The 20071-nt window shown below is 37.0% G+C and overlaps 1 protein-coding gene and 1 long non-coding RNA gene across 11 annotated transcripts in view; both read right to left on the bottom strand.

Annotated features, from left to right (window-relative positions):
• The window catches only part of LOC128602829 (uncharacterized), a 56251-nt gene extending 52350 nt beyond the window's left edge, over positions 1-3901 (bottom strand). The window contains exon 1 of the mRNA XM_053616901.1: positions 3867-3901. Coding sequence (XP_053472876.1) covers positions 3867-3891 — 25 coding nt within the window. The 5' untranslated portion in view covers positions 3892-3901. The remainder of the gene's footprint in view (positions 1-3866) is intronic.
• Positions 3902-3915: 14 nt separating this feature from the next.
• Positions 3916-20071, bottom strand: LOC128602833 (uncharacterized). 10 transcript variants are annotated; one of them, XR_008384890.1, is made up of 10 exons: positions 17984-20071; positions 17314-17442; positions 15005-15110; positions 9295-9335; positions 6927-8774; positions 6434-6571; positions 5967-6311; positions 5717-5845; positions 5372-5446; positions 3917-5179 (listed from the first exon to the last, which is right to left on the bottom strand). It is a non-coding gene; the product is annotated as an uncharacterized LOC128602833 (long non-coding RNA). The 10 variants fall into 10 exon arrangements; XR_008384891.1 differs by having other exon boundaries at positions 6434-8268; positions 8637-8774; positions 17984-20070; XR_008384896.1 differs by having other exon boundaries at positions 6434-8268; positions 8709-8774; positions 17984-20070.

Genomic DNA, 20071 nt, shown 5'->3' with positions numbered 1-20071 from the left:
AAGCTTTACCTTTCCTGTTTCTATAACTTTGGCTTATAGTGTATATGACTGCTCACTGTCATAAACCCATACAAGGAAATAAACAGTAATCATTTTTCCAGATCAGGAGTGGGTAAAGACATACTGGTGATTTGATCTATATTATATATATACGTACTTTAGATAATGCCTCTCTGAGGGCCATGTTGGAATGTTCCCAAGTCAAAGTACTGTAGAACTCCTAAGCATTAGATCACCTCATCATACTCTTTCCATACCATCGTGCTCTTTGCCTGACAAAGCAATTCACATTCTATGTCAAAACATATTTGACAGTTGGGGTCTAATTCTAAAATCACCAGATACCAAATGTACAACAGTTTTGTCTTTCTGCCATCACAAAATAAAAATGTTTAAACCTTAACTAATGTAGTCACGGGGGGTATGTACATTTTTCACACTACATTAATGGTGGGGATCCTTATAGACTGGGGAACAGAAATGTACTCAGTGTGTCTCCACCGATTTATTTCACATTGCAGTACAACCATTTTTTCTTTTTTACCATTATGGACGAAACACCCATTTCTTTTAAAACATCATCTTTAAATGTCTTTCTACCTCGTAAAAATACCCTCGGCCTTAAGACACGATCTTTGGAGTTGTTGACGCCCTGCTCAGGGTTAAACAACAATGTCTTTACAATATCTTCATGAATAAATAGCCAAACTAACATCTTGGTTCTTTTTTTCTTGGAGCAGAAGTCAGGTCCTCTCTCATTTCAACAGGTCCTCTTGTTGGTGAATACATAGCATTCCTCTAGGGGTATTATGATTTCTCGGAGCAGACATTGTAACAGAAAGTTGCAGAGATTCTTCTGTGTTTTAACTACAACTTCTTAACCATTATTTAAGCACTGAGACGCACGACTCTCTCCTTAATTCATTAACATAAACACATTTGTAAGCATTCTGGTCAGCAAAACCCCCAGAAATCACATGTCTCTCTCACACACAGAGACACAACTGCCAGGAAAGATCACACATTCAGATCAAACAGTGCTACAGAAGGCCTAAATGTACACGACTTGACTGTCATCCAGTGGGGACATGGGATGTCAAAGCATAGACAAAATCGTATGTATTTAACGGCAGTTCTGTATAAGTATCCTCGTTGGCGAACCATTTTCCTAAATCTTGTTTATAGTTGAAACAAAACGCATGATTCTTTTAAACAGCACTTTTAAACGTTTTACCTCCTAAAGGTTTATGTTTAGAATGTATGTAAAAACATTTTTTACATTTCTTTGGCCATATCGATGGTTAATCTGTTTCAGGGGTTTTATTTCAGTAAATGTTTATTCAAAGTCACGCCGTTCCCCAAACACATAATCAACAGTTGTTTACATTTATTTCACAAGCAAACATTCTGCTCATATATATTCACATTCAACCATCATGCTTTTCTAACCGAAAACACAAACGAAATAACCCACACAGTAACAAAAACACATGCCCATATTAAACATTCTTTTCAGACATATTTCACCTAAACCATCCTTAAGCTTCAAAATAAAACAATACCACAAAAGTAATTTCAGGAAGAAACATTCTCTTATACCACAAAAAGGTATACATATATACATTGCTTGTGATTAATTCAGGGAGAAACACGTTTCACAACAGTGTCATTAACATAAACACATTTGTTGGGGGAGATCCCCCACAATACACAAAACACACACCCCAAGGAAAGGAAGGACACACACCCAGACATACAGGTGCCAAAATGACCCACTGATACAGTGGATAGGGTTACCCCCACCACCCCCACCACCCCTGGTCATAAATTAGGTGTACCTACAGAACTGTCGGTCAGGAAAAACACAAACCATAAATTAGCCCTACTACTTCTACCTCTACGATTGACAGCTTGACAGAACGTACTGTCTACGATGAAAACACTTGTATGGGCGTGTTTAGAGAGAGAGAGAGAGAGAGAGAGAGAGAGAGGCGTGTCTGAAAACACTTATGTGTGGGCGGGGTTTAGCGAGAGAGTGAGGTGGGTTCGGTTTAACTTTCATTAACGCTTAACACAGCGAATGGAATGCACCTCTGGAAAAAAAAACTTCTTTCCTAGTTTAAAACATGACGGAGATTCTTTTAGCCAGCACTTTAACGCATTTACCTCGTAAGGATCTTTGTTTAGAAGTCATGTAATACGCGCTATTCTTTTTAAACAACTCTTTTAAACATTTTTACTTCCTAAAGGTTTTGTGTGGTTTTGGTTTTTTTTTGGAAGACATGTAATACGGATTTCTTGTTAAACAACTCTTTTAATCTTTTTAGTTCCTAAAGGTTTATGTTTCAGAATTTATGTAATTCACGCGATTCTTTTAATCAGATTCTTTTTTTAAAAACGCTGTGCCTCCTAAACTTTTTAATTCAAAGGCAGACCAGCCTCCCTAAACATAATCAACATTTGTTTTCATTTATTTCACAAAACAAATATTCTACTCATATATGTACACATTTCAATCATAATGCTTTTCTAACAATGTGTTTACACAAACGAAATAACCCCACACAGTAACACAAACACGTGCCCATATTAAAACATTATTTCTTTTCAGACGTATTCCACCCAAACCAAAAAAACCAAACTCATTAACACAAACACCTTTTGTTGGGAGGGGGACTATTCCCCCCCACACACCCCGCTCCACCACCACCAGACACAAATTAGCCAGATTGACCCACTGATACAGTGGATAGGGTTACCCCCCAGACCGGAAAGTCTAAACTGACTTTCCGACTTCACAGCAACAGACACCATGCCCACGACTACACACAATGCCTCAAACGCCCAATTTATCTCATTATCTTATGTCTTCATCTCAATGATTGCAATAAACAACACTGTCAGAATTGCAGTCGCAAAATAACCTGAACATAAAAACAGTTTAATTGATGATATTTAAAAAGTTGTTTTTTTATTTGTTTTTTAAAGAGTAACATCTATTAAAGTATCAAGTTGTAAAAAACATTTTAAATATGAATTAACATTTGGAGAAAAAAAGAAAGAAAAATATTTCAGAAAAACGTTACCCTACCAAAGGGACGGTGTCGTCCTGACGCAGCTGTAAACCAGGGTCTGGATGTTGTGTTCGAGTTTTTGGAGTTCATTTGCAGCGGCAAACTTTAAAACCTAAAATGTCACAATTCATTCAGAATGAACCCAAAAATAATAACTTTATTTATTTATTTTTACATGACTTTATTATCTAATTATCTAAGATCCCTAAATCACAGGTTCTGAAACTTTTTACATTCGGGGAACCCTTTAACTGTGAAACTTATGAAAGTGTCTTAAGCTCATCGTTTAAACGTGTACGGCAAGATTTTGGTCATTTTTTTAAGCCATATTCCTAAACGGAACATATGTCCCAGTTATTTTATTATTTATAAGCCGGCTTGCATTTGAGCGATTGCGGTTTGGATCAAAGTCAAACAGGATAATAATAAATATTACTGTGATAATGGTGGTCTGTGATTTTCAGGACTGTAACAAGTTAAAAAGAAAGAAAAATAAAATCACAGACCCCACTTTGAGAACCGCTCACTGCTCTAAATCAATAACAAAAAAAACAACAAATAAGAATAGTAGTAAATTGATAATAAAGTCCTGTATGTTCAATACACAATTTTATCTTTGGTGGTTGATGCAGACGTTCCAACATTTAAGATTTTTGACCCATTGCTACGGAGAAATGTGAAAACTACACTTCATGTTAAAAACTAAATTGAAGAACGGCTAATTAATACGCATCACACCAGATTTTGACTCGATGTTTTCTTCCTGAATCAGAAACGTATGAAGTTACTCACAGAAATGAAGTTTTATTATCCTCATGCTGAATTCTGAACACAAGCGTTAAACACTCTGAGGCTGCGCTGCTTCAGTCAGGAAACACTTCAGTTGAGCTTCAGACACTGGGGTATATGGAAGGAGGAGCGAATCTTGCTCAGACCACAATGTGTGTGTGTGTGTGTGTGTGTGTGTGTGTGTGTGTGTGTGAGTGAGTGTGTGTGTTTACTCATGACTCTTGTTTTTTTGCACACCCACACCATTAAAGTAAATTTTCACACAAAAGATCATTCAAGACCATTAGCACTGCCATTTTATTTGTAATTGATTTTATTGACATGTTTACTCAGGAATCACAGAAAACATTTAATTTAGGAAGTACATTCGTAAAGTGAGTAAAGTGAATAGTCAAAATGTTCCTCTGAATGAAAAATGATAAGTGTACGTAGATGAAAGACAACAGAAAATCTTTGTGGAATGCAAATAAACAGCAAGGGTGTGATTTTTTATGAATGCTGTAGAAATTGACAAGCATGTAGTTTTAATGACAGCCTCGGTTCGATCCTGAGCTTGGGTTATGTACAATTATCACAATTTACACTGGTTTTGAAGGCATCGATGTTTGAGTTTTTAAGAGCTCATGGTTGAATTGTAGTAAATTTTGACAATGTGATATTATGATCAATTTACATTCACATGTAAGTAAATACTAAATAATTTACATAATTATATTTGAAACACAACATCTGTTTAAATACTAGCCTAAATAAGTAAAGGTAAATAAGTAAAGGTCTGAAATTTTGCAGAGAGAATGAGAGGAAAGAGAAGCTCCCCTAGTGGTGACCAGGTTGTATCACAAAGTGAAAATTCTATTTAAAAAAAAAAAACTAAAACTAAAAGTCAATAAAAAACCTTTATCTAAATGATAAAAATAATGACGTAAATAAAAACAACAACAACCCACAAGTGATTACTAAACTAATGTAATATTTGTGTGAAAATATGTTTGTTCAGAGACCTAGAACATAGTCTAAAATTATTTTATAATATTTTTATACAATGTTTTAGATGAAATGTTTAAGATATGCTAGGACTGCATTAAAATGTCTAATACAAATTTAACTCTTAAGAAATTGTATTTATGGAATTGAGAAAGTTACCCAAATGCCCAGCAGGGGGCGGTAAATATCATGAGGGACTGGCCACTTTTTTCAAAGACCTAGTGGGGCCAATGTAAATTCATTCCCCCATAAAAAGAAATTAAATAAAGGTGAAACGGAATAAACTGCACCACAGTGTTGCTGCTATCATTATGCACTTTTGGTAACCAACTCTGTAAAAGAGCAAAAAAGTCATGAGGACTGTGTGTAGATTTATCTGTTAAATACATTTAAAGTGTTTTTTTTTTTTTTTTTACTTCAAAACAGGATTTAACACACTGTACACATAACACACTGTACACACTATACGCACCAACGTTATGTATTAACAGTGTTAAGTGTGTATTTGTATCCAGTGGACTTACCTGTGATCCACTGACTTCTTGAAGCTTCACATCAGTTAGGAGATGTGGTTTTTCCACAGCAGGTAACGATCGAGACTAAAACATCACAATGCAGTCTGAATAAACCGAGCTGACTCCAACACTGATTGTGGGATTTTTATAATTAGTTATAAATTTGTATCATACTACTGTGAAAACTCATTTATTCAAATAAATTATAAAATATTTAAGTAATAATTACAAAATGCAGGAAAGTTTATTCTGAAAATATTACAGCAGAAGTGATTAAACCGGTGCTGAATTCAGTCAGTGTAGAATATATTAGCATTTCTACACACTGGACAAAGGAAATGATTTATAACTCACCTGTGACTGCGATGAGCAGAACACCGTTCATCACTCCTGATATCATGAAGAGATTTCTCCACAGTCTGATCTCTATATCTTCATCAGTGGTCTGATTCTGAGGCGCTTCAATCTTACACGTCTGATTCTCTGGAAACATGACAAAGATCAGATAGTTTAAAATTCATTAGTAAATAAAGCACACAGTGAAATTATAATGAAGTATTGATTTATCTCAGACATTTCCTGTGAATATAATAAATAAACTCACCAGCTGAATGATTCCGGATGTAAAGTCTGATTCCACTGCTGATGTGGGGAGGTGAACCAGTTCGAATACAATAATACACTCCTAATTCATTAGTACTGATATTGTGTATAAATAAACTGCTGTTATATTTCACTGAGAATCTCTTGCTGAAGGTCATGCTACTGTATACTGGCTCCAGGGCAATACTCGAGTAAGAGCGTAATATAAACACTGGAGGTTCTGACGGCTTCATCAGGAACCAGAACACATCTCTTATAGACACCTGACACTTTAGAGTCACATTTTGTCCCAAATCTACCGACTTCCCTGTGAAACTTTCTGCAGCTCCACAGAACACAAGTAGATCTAGGAAAGAGGAAAAAAATACTTCATTGTGGTGATTCTCTGTTCATTAATACACAAATGTATCAATCAGGAAAGTACTCATTAAATACGATCAGTGATGTAGCTAAAGGAAATAAACTTACAGAAGTGAATGTGGAGGATCTTCATGATGAAACTTGATCTCTGTTCACAAGCTGTAAATTGTCAGTGAGGAAGATTCAGACATGAAGTTTATAGCTACAGGACTGAGGGGGAAGTGGCAGTTCAACTCGCTCTGACCGCTGTGAGGGAAATTACTCATTTTTACTTTGTAATAATTTTGTTCATGTTCATCAGAGGATAACGCCTAAGAAGTCCATGTCATATCACAGATCAGTACAGAATGTTTATCTGCTTACAGAGATACAAACATGTTATTCTGTTCAAGGTTCCTCTAAACATTTTCAAAAGATCCTAAAACAAAGCCTGTTTGAACTGCCTCAAACTGCTTCTCATCGAGACACAGAATTATGTCATGTTCTGCATTTCATATACATAGTAGTGGTTTAGTACAAGGGCTTCAGAGCGCTCTCATTATTATATCCTGCTTTATTCTACCCTGTATTAACCATCTTTCTGTAATAAACCTTTTTTTACCTTCAGAGTACGAGTCTGCAAGTGCCGTCTAATTTCCACGACATCGCAAGGTTTTTTTTCACCTCAAATGTGTAGAAAAACATCTCAACTCCCCAGATGATTTCTGAGGACATTTCACAAAAGCAGTGAATTTATTTAGCGATAAACAATTATAATTTTGATAGGCCAAAAAATGTCCTAGCACTAGTTCACAAAATGTGTTCAAATTAGCAACAAAAAAAAACCCTCTAAGTGGGCAGGGCTAAATTGTTCTCGAGGCTTTTCTGGTTGGGAAACCCCAAGGAATCCGTGGGGGTGGGGGGGAACGTTTGATCATTAGCATTACTTTGGTTGCTTTTTGGATGTAGGACTATTATTAATAGTGTCACAGTTCATGAGATTCAATGCTTCTGCTATAGGGCCACCATTAGGATCCGATTGGGACCATCTTGCTTGCCTGGGCTCGGACACGGAGTACTACGTTGGTATGATGTACGGTTTGGTCTGCACAATTGGTTTCAGCAGGGAATCAGAATAAGAAGAAAATATAACATCCTAACAAATACAACACTAAGTGCTTGGACCCCTAAAAACCCCAATATAATCCTAATCCTAAACCAACAGGGACTGCTAATGAACACTGTTTGGAAAAATACTAAGAACGAATCTAAGCAACCTCATGCAATTCAAAAATATCACATTGTACATACTTTTTCTGAAGGGTGCCAATAATTCTGGACTGCGGAACTGGCCATATCAGACCAAAGTGCAAATGCATGCCAATTACTTTGTAGTCACTGCTGGTTTATGCAACAGATACACCAGGATATTCTATCTTTTAAGGGACAGACAGAAGTGGTTCCGTGTTTAAAATGAACTAGGCAGTGGGATACATCCTTGGTGTGGATGTAGCTAGCTCACGAGGATAGATTATAGCTGGCTAGTATGCTCTGAAGCGTGTTGTTCAAGATGTCAATTGCTGGTTTTGCTGGTCGAATGCTGGTTACCACTAGCTCAGCAGCCCTACCAAGTAACCTTCCCACCTGAGGCTACTAGTCTGTCCACTACTGTTACCAATCTATAAAACTGTAATACATTATGTAAACAACTGATTTGAAATATAAATATAAAATAAATGTTTGCAACGAATCCGATTCCAATCTAGTGCAACGTCCTTCTCTCAGGCAAAGCACTGTCTTTTTATTTTTTCTCTCTCTAATTAAACCGACAAAACCAAAATATGTGGTTTCACTTATTACTCCTGGTTGAGTACTACCACGTCCACCTCATGTCATGGACTTCTGCTGTTGGGAAATCAGTTAGTTGTGCATGATGGCTGCAGAAATTTTGTCTAATGCTTTACCTGTCGAAGAAAAAGAAACGAGATTATGACCCTGGCTAGCTTGTGTGTGTGTATATAGACCTCTTATTGATTACAGGGTGTCCCAAAAGTCTCCATACATAGGGCAAACGAACACTTTTTTTAAAGCAAAATTTTACTTTCTTTGTCAACACACAAGGAGTCATCTCTGCCACTTGTGTTGACGCAGCTGGTGTTGTAATTGCATGCTTGCTAGTCAACCATGAGAAGGATTTCTATATGCCAATTTTTTTTTAAATATATATAAAAAACTAATTATGAAAAATTTTGGAAGACTTTTGGGATGTCCTTTAGTTAAGTACTACTTTAAATGTAGTGAAGAAAAGCTTGGATAGCTGCTTTTTCCACACATTGGGCTTCATGACCTCTTCAGTCTGCGAGGCTGCACAATAGAATACATATGAGCAGAAACAGTGAGGTACCGCTTGCTCTCTTCATGGTGCCACTGTTTCCCGGCTTAGGCGTCGGTTCTAAGACTCTTCTTTCTGCTGAACATACACACAAAAAAAAGAAATCCCACAGCAGCTCAGTAAACAACAACATAAAATTTTCAATATAGACCTTATACAAAACGCTTGTCTAAAGTCCCACATAGAAATCGTTGATGCACAAGCGGTGGTGGTTTCCATCGCACATTGACTTTTTTCACTTCCCTAATTCACCCACACTGAAATGCCAAGACAAAAGGAGATGAAACTTCTTACACTGTTTCTGAGGTTTTGTGTGACGCGTTCCAGAAAAAGACGGATAAGTGAAAATTATGCAGTTTTTTTTTTAAGACCACCCATACACACCTTTAATCTTCAGTTGTACATAGACAGTAATGGAGTTAGGAATGTGGCAACTGTAACGTCCCAGATCAGTGGGTTTCACATTACGCAGTCTGTGGCACTTAAAAACAAACAACCCCCCCCACCCCCCCACACACAACTGTGGGTACAAACAGGAAGTCAAATACGCTTTCTCAGCATATTGAATTTTGAAATTTAAGTGAGGTTAAGTACTTACCGTTATCTATCACAAGAAGAAGGGCAAACAGCAAATAACTTCTGTGGAAAAACAGACAGATGGAACGGTAGGACAGTTTTTTTTTAGTGCATCTATGCATTATAAGAGTGAAGCAGCAGTATACGGGTTTGATTATTTGGTTAAGGAATACATTTTAAAAACTAACTCCATCCATTTAAACATCATAGTGTATAAATATACATGAATATATACACATATATACACACACTGTATATTTACCGGAGGTGCCCACATACTTTTAGGCTTATAGTGTATATTGTATTCATCGCATCTTGGTATGATGGGACACCAATGCTTGAGGTGATGATACTCCATGACTCATTCTTTACTACATAAGCTAATCTTCTATGTGTAATATTTGATACTCCAAGAAAATAATAAATAATAATAATAATAATAATAATAATAATAAAACAGGAATCCAGACTCCAGCATAGGGCCTGTTCAGATATGTTCCTTGGCTGAAGATACGAATCTCGTTTTGGAAATAAGACAGGATGATGGTGGTTAAACATAAAACAAACTCGCACCTGGTTTATGCAAAACCTGTCAGTCATTTCAAACACACTTCTGCCACGCCCACTATTCCTGAATAAATCATCATCAAGCTCTTTCACAACACTTTTCGAACTGTATATATAAAGAGTCGGGGGATTCCCTATGATGCTCCAGTGAAGGCTGTTTTCTCCCAGTATAGCATTAGACTATATATATGAAATTCTTATACTTGTTTAAAACACAAATGATGCAGTAATTTCTCAGAAGCTCACACTTGGTGTGCTGGTAACTAACAAAACACAGACAAACTAGAAAACGACAACAACAAAATTCGTTTCGTTTAATTCGTATTTAACCGACGAGTTATATTTGAGAGAGCACGCAGTAATTGGTTGGATATAAATGTTATAAATAATGAAAATTAGCTAGCTTGAGGGGGGGAAAAGGGACCGCCTTATATCCTGCTATGTTTTAAATGTTATAACGGTACTCGGTAGTTAGCTTTGTCTTTCCAAGGCCTTTTTTAAATTTGTATTTACAAACCTGATTTAACGTGTCACATTAGTACATTTCTTACACCATACAAACCTTATTTCCATGATGGAAAGAAAAATATCCAACACACATGCAAAAAAACCCCGAACAATAAAACTGATAGCGGTCAGTTAATCCGAAAACACACGGAAACAACAACTGCGCATGCGCCGCGTGATATTGCTCACGAGTCATTTTACTTTTATTTTATTATACATTTCTTTTACATTATTCAACTATTATTATTCTAAATTATATTATTATAGAGATTTTTGTACTCGTCTTTTGCTTTTCTCTTTTTTTAAAATTTTATTTTATTTTTAGCCATTTATTGAGAAACACACACTTTTTTATGTACATAGTGCTATCTCAGTTATACCGCTTTAGTATTACTGCATGTAATATTTTTATGGACTTTGGTGCCACTGATAAGCTATTCTTTCTATTCAAACAAGTCCATAAAATAGAAGAGTAAATATAACAACAAATACAAACTAATGAAACAATACACAACATTAAACTAGTAGCTTACGTTGCTGAAACTGATTGAGGTTGGTTTGCAATTTGGGATTATTAGAATAGCTACTATTAATTTAAAATAAATAAATAAATAAATAAATAAATACACACGCACACTTTTAATTTTTTTTTTTTTTACTACTTTCAATGTAAAATTACAACTGATAAAAAAAAAAATTAAGAAACTTTTAAAGGAAAAATATGACAATGACCTGGCTGCACAAGTCTACACACCCTTTTGTAACTGGGGAGGGAAGTAGGTTCAGGTTCAAGGATGCGATTATTATAGGCTAGTACAGGACAGTAAAAAGAGCTATGAAGGACTCACAGCCATTCTCTAGTGAAGATGACGGTGACGTTCACAAACTTGACCCTAAACATGCTTTCATGATGTTGGAATTGTAGGCTATAATAATGTTTAATTTTTTGTGTGTGTGTGTGTGTGTGTGTGTGTGTGTCTGTAATTCTGTGATATATGGTTACTGCAGGAAATAAACAATAAAATGACTTTTTTTTTAAACTGAACTTTTAGTGGTGTTTTTACGGAAGCCCTAAGCGGCCATACATTATTAATTTTTTTCTGTTGTTTTCTCGTGATCTTGACATAACAAAAACTGTTTTCTCACAACGTAATTTTATCCTGAGAAAATCTGGCGCTTTGTGAATGGGACTGGTGTTACATGCATGCTGGCATCTTCTCCATCATAAATGTAGTAATTGCCCGCTGTAGAGATGGACTTTATCTCTGCATTAAGAGAGAGGAATGTCCCCTGCTCAAGTGTCAGACACTAATGTGGAAGTCGTCAGTCCTGCAGGGATGATGTATTTTTGTAGGCCACCCCAGAAGTTACCATCACCCCGGTTCCCTCGACAAAAAGCCAATAGGATTTCTCCATTTTTGGATTATTGCAGAAAAACTATGTGACCAACAAAAGTTTATGATTCTTTCAATCTTTATTTAAAAACAACACCACCACCACAATTGGAAAATACTATAAATTGATAAATCTACAAGCGGGAAAGTTTGAGTTGTAAGAGCACAAGTATAAACACAATGAGGCTGTAGTAGCCTAGATGAGATTTCCAGTTCGGTGTGATGATATTTAATGTCCGCAACAACCTCTGTAGTAGGATACAATTTAGCCACTTGTTAGCAACCGTCTTTTTCAATACACGTAAAAGCTTCTTTTTAAAAAAAAACAAACAACAACAAAAAAAAAAACAACAGAAAACAAACAAACAAAAAAATCCTGAGTAGGGTATTACTGATGTATTTTATGTCGTAATATAAAATGTGAACATATCCTGAGTTTGTGTTAACCACAGACCTTATTTCAGGCATTTAACCAAAAAAAAAAACCCATTCAAAAACCCCATTGACAAAAACACGCAATGATTTAATAGGTAGAGTTATTGACTACATTTACATGGACATTTACATTTACATCTAATTATTGACCTTATTCTGATTAAGATAATAATCTGATTAAGGTGTTTACATGAGTCACTTTTAGAATACTCCTGTCATGTTCCCGTTTTACATGTTATAGAACATAATTAGATTAACAGCCCACGTCATTACGTCACCGCGCCAGGCCGTCCCTCCAGAATTTCACGCATCAACATACCGTTCGTCTTCATTATGGTACTGTATACAGTTTTGGGTGTTTTTTTGGGGTTTTTTACGAACGCTTTAAGTGCAGTTAATTATTTGTCATGCTATACGTGCTAACAGACAACTGCTTGAAGCCGTGGGCTGCGTCTCAAACCACGTAATTTCTATCTATATAGTAGCCGAGATACATGTATTTTCCCCACTACAGGCCTATAGTAGGCAAGTGTGCGGTTTGGGACACAGCCGTACTCTCGTTCGCGGTAAAACGGAAAACTGTCGTGTGTGATCGTGTCCTGTCGCAAAATGCGGTGAAAGCTCTCACACGACGCTCATGATGTGATTAAGGTGTTTACATGTCTGTAATACACGTCCATAATGCGACTAAAACAGGAGTACTCCACACGTCTTAATTCGATTAGAGCTTAATTCGATTATGACCTTAATTAGATTAAGGTAAGTAAAATTTGCTGTTTACATGGTAGTTTCTTAATCACAGTATGGTCTTAATCGGGTTAAGAGTGGATTATTGTTGTCCATGTAAACGCAACTATTGATACATTGAGTTTGATTAGGGGGGAGATTAAATTTTGAAGGACTATGTTGCAATAACAATAAGGAGGCTAAGGGAATATGTCTTAGTATCTCCATGTCAGTATACTGTTATTGTCTTTATTATTAAAAAGTAGAATGAAAGATTTAAATAAAAATATTTCATGAGCCTGCTCTGCATCTGTGATTCCCATCCACTTAACAACTGGCAAAGACTAAATAGTAATTAAAGATGTTAATTGATTAGCTAACCACTGAATTATCCTGAATTTGTTATGGTATATACAAACCCAAGCAGCTCTATCAAAAGTGGCAAAATATTAATCAATTAAACATTAGAACATAGTCTGTTTATATCGCCTTATACAATGTTATACAATGTCAGTAGTTATATCATATGCTTTCTGTCAAACTGTCAGTCAAAGTAGTGTGTGCTGATTTATGGCCCTTTGTGCTTCTCAGGCCGCCATTTCTGTAGGTGACCAAATTTATGACCATGGGGTGGGGGTAACCCTATCGACTGTATCAGTGGGTCAATCTGGCTCCTGTGTGTCTGGGCAGTGGTGGAGAAGGGGTGTGTGGGGGATTAGCCCCCCTCCCAATAAAAGTGTTTATGTTAATGAGTCTGGGTTTTTTTTTTTGGGGGGGGGGGCAGTTGTCTGTCTGTGTGAGACAGAGACATGTGATTTCTGGAGGGTTTTGCTGAACAGAATGCTTACAAATGTGTTTATGTTAACGAATTAAGGGGAGAGTCGTGCATCTCAGTGTTTAAATAATGGTTAAGATGTTGCAGTTAAAGCAGAAGAAACTCTGCAACTATCTGTTACAATGTCTGCTCCGAGAAATCCTAAGACCCTTAGAAGAACACTGTGTTCACGAACAAGAGGACCTGATGTAATGAGAGAGGACATGACCTCTGCTCCAAGAAAAAACAAACAAAAAAAAAACCCAAGATGTTAGTTTGACAATTTATCCATGAAGATATTGTAAAGACGTTGTTGTTGTTTAACCCTGAGCAGGGCTTCAACAATTCAGAGGATCGTCTCTTAAGTCCGAGGGTTTATTTAGGAGGTAGAAAAACATTTAAAGATGATGTTTTAAAAGAAACGAGTGTTTCGTCCATGATGGTAAAAAAGAAAAATGGTTGCACTCCAATGTGAAATAAAGCGGTGGAGACACACTGAGTACATTTCTGTTCCACAGTTTATAAGGATCCCCACCCTTCATGTAGTGTGAAAAATATATACACCCTCCATGACTACGTTACTTAAGGTTTAAACATTTTTATTTTGTGGTGGCAGCAGGACGAAACGGTTGTGCATTTGGTATCTGGTGATTTTAGAATGAGGCCTCAACTGTCAAATATGTTTTGTGACTGTCTTTGTCAAGCAAAGATCACGATGACATGGTAAGTGTATACAGGAGTAATTGGGGTGATCTAATGCTTAGGAGTTCTACAGTACTTCAACTCAGGAACGTCCCACCATGGCATTCAGAGAGGCATTATCTAAGCTACGTATATATAATATAGATCAGATCACCAGTCTATCTTTACCCACTCCTGATCTGGAGGCAAAATTATTACCATTTATTTCCTGGTATGGGTTTATGACAGTGACCGCTGTGAGGGAAATTACTCATTTTTACTTTGTAATAATTTTGTTCATGTTCATCAGAGGATAACGCCTAAGAAGTCCATGTCATATCACAGATCAGTACAGAATGTTTATCTGCTTACAGAGATACAAACATGTTATTCTGTTCAAGGTTCCTCTAAACATCTTCAAAAGATCCTAAAACAAAGCCTGTTTGAACTGCCTCAAACTGCTTCTCATCGATAAACAGAATTATGTCATGTTCTGCGTTTCATATACATAGTAGTGGTTTAGTACAAGCACTTCAGAGCGCTCTCATTATTCTATCCTGCTTTATTCTACCTTGTATTAACCATCTTTCTGTAATAAACATTTTTACCTTCAGAGGACGAGTCTGCGAGTGTTGTCTGATTTCCACGACACCGCAAGGTTTTTTTTCACCTCAAATGTGTAGAAAAACACCTTCTCATCTCCACAGATGATTTCTGAGAACATTTCACAAAAGCAGTGAATTTATTTAGTGATAAACAATTATAAAGATTAGTCTCCCTGGTATATTCAATTCAATTCAATTCAATTTTATTTGTATAGCGCTTTTTACAATAGACATTGTCTCAAAGCAGCTTTACAGAAATATCAACATGGTATACAGATATTAAAGGTGTGAATTTATCCCAACTGAGCAAGCCACTGAGTGGCGACGGTGGCAAGGAAAAACTCCCTAAGATGTTTTAAGAGGAAGAAACCTTGAGAGGAACCCGACTCAGAAGGGAACCCATCCTCATCTGGGTAACAACAGATAGTGTGAAAAAGTTCATTATGGATTTATATGAAGTCTGTATGGCCTTAGGAGCAGCCGTAGTCCCAGCAGTCTGGAATTAAAGAAGATTTGAGCTCCATCCAGAGGCAGAAAGGATCTGGATCTCTAGTATCTCCATAAATTCATGTGGGGCTCGGCGAAAGGAGAGAGGGAGAAAAAAGATTATTATGACTGCAAAGTAGTAGAACAGAATCTAGTCAGGGTAGGCTTGAGTAAACAAATACGTTTTAAGCCTAGACTTAAACACTGAGACTGTGTCTGAGTCCCGAACACTAATAGGAAGACTGTTCCATAACTGTGGGGCTCTATAAGAGAAAGCTCTTCCCCCTGCTGTAGCCTTCACTATTCGAGGTACCGTCAAATAGCCTGCATCTTTTGATCTAAGTAGGCGTGGCGGATTATATAAAACCAAAAGGTCGCTTAGATATTGTGGCGCGAGACCATTTAGTGCTTTATAGGTTAATAAAAGTATTTTATAGTTAATGCGAGATTTTACTGGGAGCCAATGCAGTATTGATAATATCGGTGTGATATGGTCGTACCTTCTAGTTCTAGTTAGGACTCTAGCAGCTGCATTCTGGACTAACTGGAGCTTATTTATATTCCTACTGGAACATCCAGACAGTAAGGCATTACAGTAATAATACAGTAGTACAGTACAATAATATAGTAGTATAGGGGATTGGTTAGGGTCAGGGTGTGGAACTCATTTGAAAATCAGCTCACATTACACTTAGTCTAATGTCGAGTGGGCTGACACACTGTACAGTGTACACACAACACACTATACACACACACACCACCACACCACACTTTCTCTTTTTTAAAAAAAGAGACACAGTTACAGTGTTAAATGTTTCACTTGTTAATGAAGAATTACATCATTAAAACATTCTGTCATTAGCTGAGTTTACAGCCTTGAGTTCATTGTTATTCCACTAGGGGACAAAATGGAGCACAGACTCACTCTTTAAAAAAAAAAAAAAAAAAAAGAAGATATTTTTTATTTTATAATTGTGGTCCACAAACATCAGGGGAGTCAGTGCTATACTGTGTTTTATACACACACTCCTGTGTTCCTTTCTTTTTTCCTGCCTCTGTTCACAGACTAGAGGAGGAGTGGAAAAAAACACGTCTGTAGGTGAACTGGCTGAGATAAACTGCCTCTAGATGTGAATGAGTGTGTGTGTGTTTGTGTACACATTGCATCACACCAGTCCGTCACTGATTATTTCCCTAGAACAGCAGTGACACAGTGTTTAATTCCTTACAGATGAATAGAATAAGACACAGTCACAGTTTGGAGATTTGGTTTTTCCACAGCAGGTAACGATCGAGACTAAACATCACAATGCAGTCTGAATAAACCGAGCTGACTCCAACACTGATTGTGGGATTCTTTTTTCTTACATTTAGTTATATTTTTGTTTCATACAGCTCAAAAATCATTTATCCATCCATTTTCTGTAGCGCTTATCCTACAGAGGGTTGTGGGGAACCTGGAGCCTATTCCAGGGAACAAGGCGGGGGACACCTTGGACAGGGTGCCAACCCATCGCAGGGCACAATCACACACACACTACGGACAATCTGGAAATGCCAATCAGCCTACAATTCAAGTCTTTGGACTGGAGAGGAAAACCCCCAAAGCACGAGCAGAACATGGATCGGCACGATTTGAACCGTTAATCCCTGAGGTGCGAGGCAACAATGCTAACCTCAATGCCACCGTTACCCCCTCTTTTATTCACAAAAATGATCAAATATTTAAATAATAATTACAAAATTACGGAAAGTTCATTATTAAAATATATAAATGATTATATATAAAACAGAAGAGATTACAGCTGGAGTATATTTACACTCACCTGCGACTACAGCAATGACGAGAAAGTTAATTGTTAAGAGTACGATGAAGAGAATCCGCCAGAGTCCGACGTCTTCACGTTGATCTGCTGTCTGATTCGGCCGCTGTTCAGTTTCACACGTCTGATTCTCTGGAAATGATACGGTGCACTTAACGTATGGTTTATGTACAAAGACAGAATTTTCTTTTGTAATGTGTTAGACATAGAACTAATGGCAAAATAAGTAATAAAAAAAATGTATAATATATATCTCAAATCGAATCTCAAATATATACAAACCTTATTAATTTTTTTTAAGTTCAAAGCAGCCAAGTAATATGTTTAACAAAAAAAATTATTTATTCTCCTTATGCTTTGACTTAACAACTCAAACTGTATGAATGTGTAATAGACAAATTTAGACAAGTAAACTCAAATACTCATGTCCTCCTCACAAAATAACATACCGGAGATAACCACTGCCTCAGATGGGTTTAGCTTAACAAACATTAAACACCACGAACCATATAGTTTGGATGGAACAACTTAAACCCTTTGTTTTTTAAAAATGTTCAAAACTTTACCGAGTGCTTGGGTTTTCTGCTTTTTTTCCCGTTGAGGCCCGTGAGTTGGTGCACATACAAAAAAAAAAAAGAAAACTCCTTGCTTCCTTACTCACACCACTGCTCACCGAGAAGAATTAGCTGACTTGGAAACGAGCTGGGAATGAATCCGCTGTAGCGAGGGTCCAACAGGTAATAGTCGATTCAGCGATGCAGGTTCGGCGGTAGAGTCCCTCCTTACACAGGCGTAGTTACCGTGCTACTTAGCACAGTTCTCCACAGTCCTTGTCCCTTCAGTTTCACGGTGAAAACTGCGGTGACGGTTACAGCTGTCCGTCTCTCACGACGACATTAGCTTAATGTCCACGGGTTACAGTTTATACTTAGCCCTTTTCAAGCTAGTGCAAAACAACAAACGCAGAGAACCTAGCTGCACTTCACTTAAACCAACAGTTCACAAAGTTACCAAACTGTGAGTTGTACACGACTCTTAGCTGAATAAAATTATATTTGTGCCACTACTGCATCTGTACTTTAGTCTACAAACATCATCACCTCGGCGTCAAAACTCCGTTTTCTTTTCCCGCTCCGCTCCTGTGTATCATTCCTTACAAGTCCTCATTATTTTATTTTATTTTATTTTATTTAAAAAAAAAAAAATTATGGCGGTTGGCAAGCCACTAAAGGTGCATTACCACCACCTACTGGACTGGTGTGTGGGCAGTAGATTGGCAGGAAAAAATAAAATAAATTAAATAAATAAATAAATAAATAAATAAATAAAAATAATAAAAATAAATAGGAACAAAAACTTATAATAATAATACCAAAACAATACTGCATAAATAAAAGAAAATAAAGAGATAAATAGCTATATACTAGTTATTCGTACTATAGATTACTAAATTCTCTCACTTATACCAGTACTTTTTAAATAGTTCATTAGGGGGCGGTGCATTTCCCCAGATGTTTTCCCCAGCACGGTCTCTAGTGTCATGTTTTGTTTTCCAGTCTGCATCTCTAGCTCAGTTCTTTCCTCCTCATACCTTTTGCAGTCTAACAGAATGTGTTTCACTGTCTCTTGTGTATTGCAGTGTGTGCAGAGTCCAGTGGGGTGTTTTCCTATTCTGTTTAATGCTAGATTTAATCCAGCATGACCTATTCTAAGACGCGTAATTATCATCTCTTCCTTTGGGTTTCTGCCCTGCCTCACACTCATGCCTACTTGTTTTTGTATGGTATATAGGTGTCGTCCGGTGTCCGCTGTGTCCCAGTATTCCTGCCATATTTTATGCGTAAGTCCCTTTATAATGGTTTTGATGGCTTTCCTGGGGTGCCCCCTGCTATGCCCTTGTAGATTTACCCAATATGCCAGCATGATCTTAACCCTCCTGATACACAACGGCATCTCTCCTGTCTCCACCTGTAATGCAGTCACTGGTGATGATTTAAATTCCCTAGTACATATCCGAAGTGCTTGCGCCTGTTCCACATCAAGCTTTTTAAGATTTGATTGTGATGCCGACATATATGCTAGGCAGCCATAATCAAAGGCAGCCCTCATAAGAGCCTGATATATATTTATGAGCGATGCCCTACTTGCTCCCCAGTCTCGCCCTGACAGACATCTCAGAATATTTACTAATCTCACTAATCTTTTTACATTTGTTTTTAATTTTATCAATATGCAGACCCCAGGTCAGCTTCTCATCAAAAAGCATTCCTAAAAATCTCACAGCCTTGACCTGCTCAAGATCTAGCCCATATAATTTAAGTGGTACTGTTTTATGATGTTTAGAGAAACATATACCTTGTGATTTTGAAATTGATCATTTAAATCCCCATTCATTTGCCCACTGTTCTACTTTCCCTATTGCAGGTTGCATTTTCTTTCTTAAATAATCTATATTCCGACCCCTAACCCAGAGTGCCCCATCATCCGCATAAAGTGACTTTTCTATATTTCCTCTGACCTGATCAAATATGTAATTAATCATAATATTAAACAGTATTGGGCTACATACACTGCCTTGTGGGGTACCATTTTCCACTGCATACCTATTTGAGTACTCTGCACCTACTCTAACTTCTATTGCTCTTCCGTTCAGGAAGTCTAATACCCAATTATATATCTTACCATTTATTCCTAATTTGTCGAGTTTAATTAGAAGCCCATCCTTCCAAAGCATATCATACGCTTTTTCAACATCAAAAAA

This window comes from Ictalurus furcatus, chromosome 27 (genome assembly GCF_023375685.1).
Source record: "Ictalurus furcatus strain D&B chromosome 27, Billie_1.0, whole genome shotgun sequence".
Taxonomy (NCBI): Eukaryota; Metazoa; Chordata; class Actinopteri; order Siluriformes; family Ictaluridae; genus Ictalurus; species Ictalurus furcatus.
The sequence above is the reverse complement of the archived record's forward strand: the minus strand, read 5'-3'. Positions and strand labels throughout refer to the sequence as shown.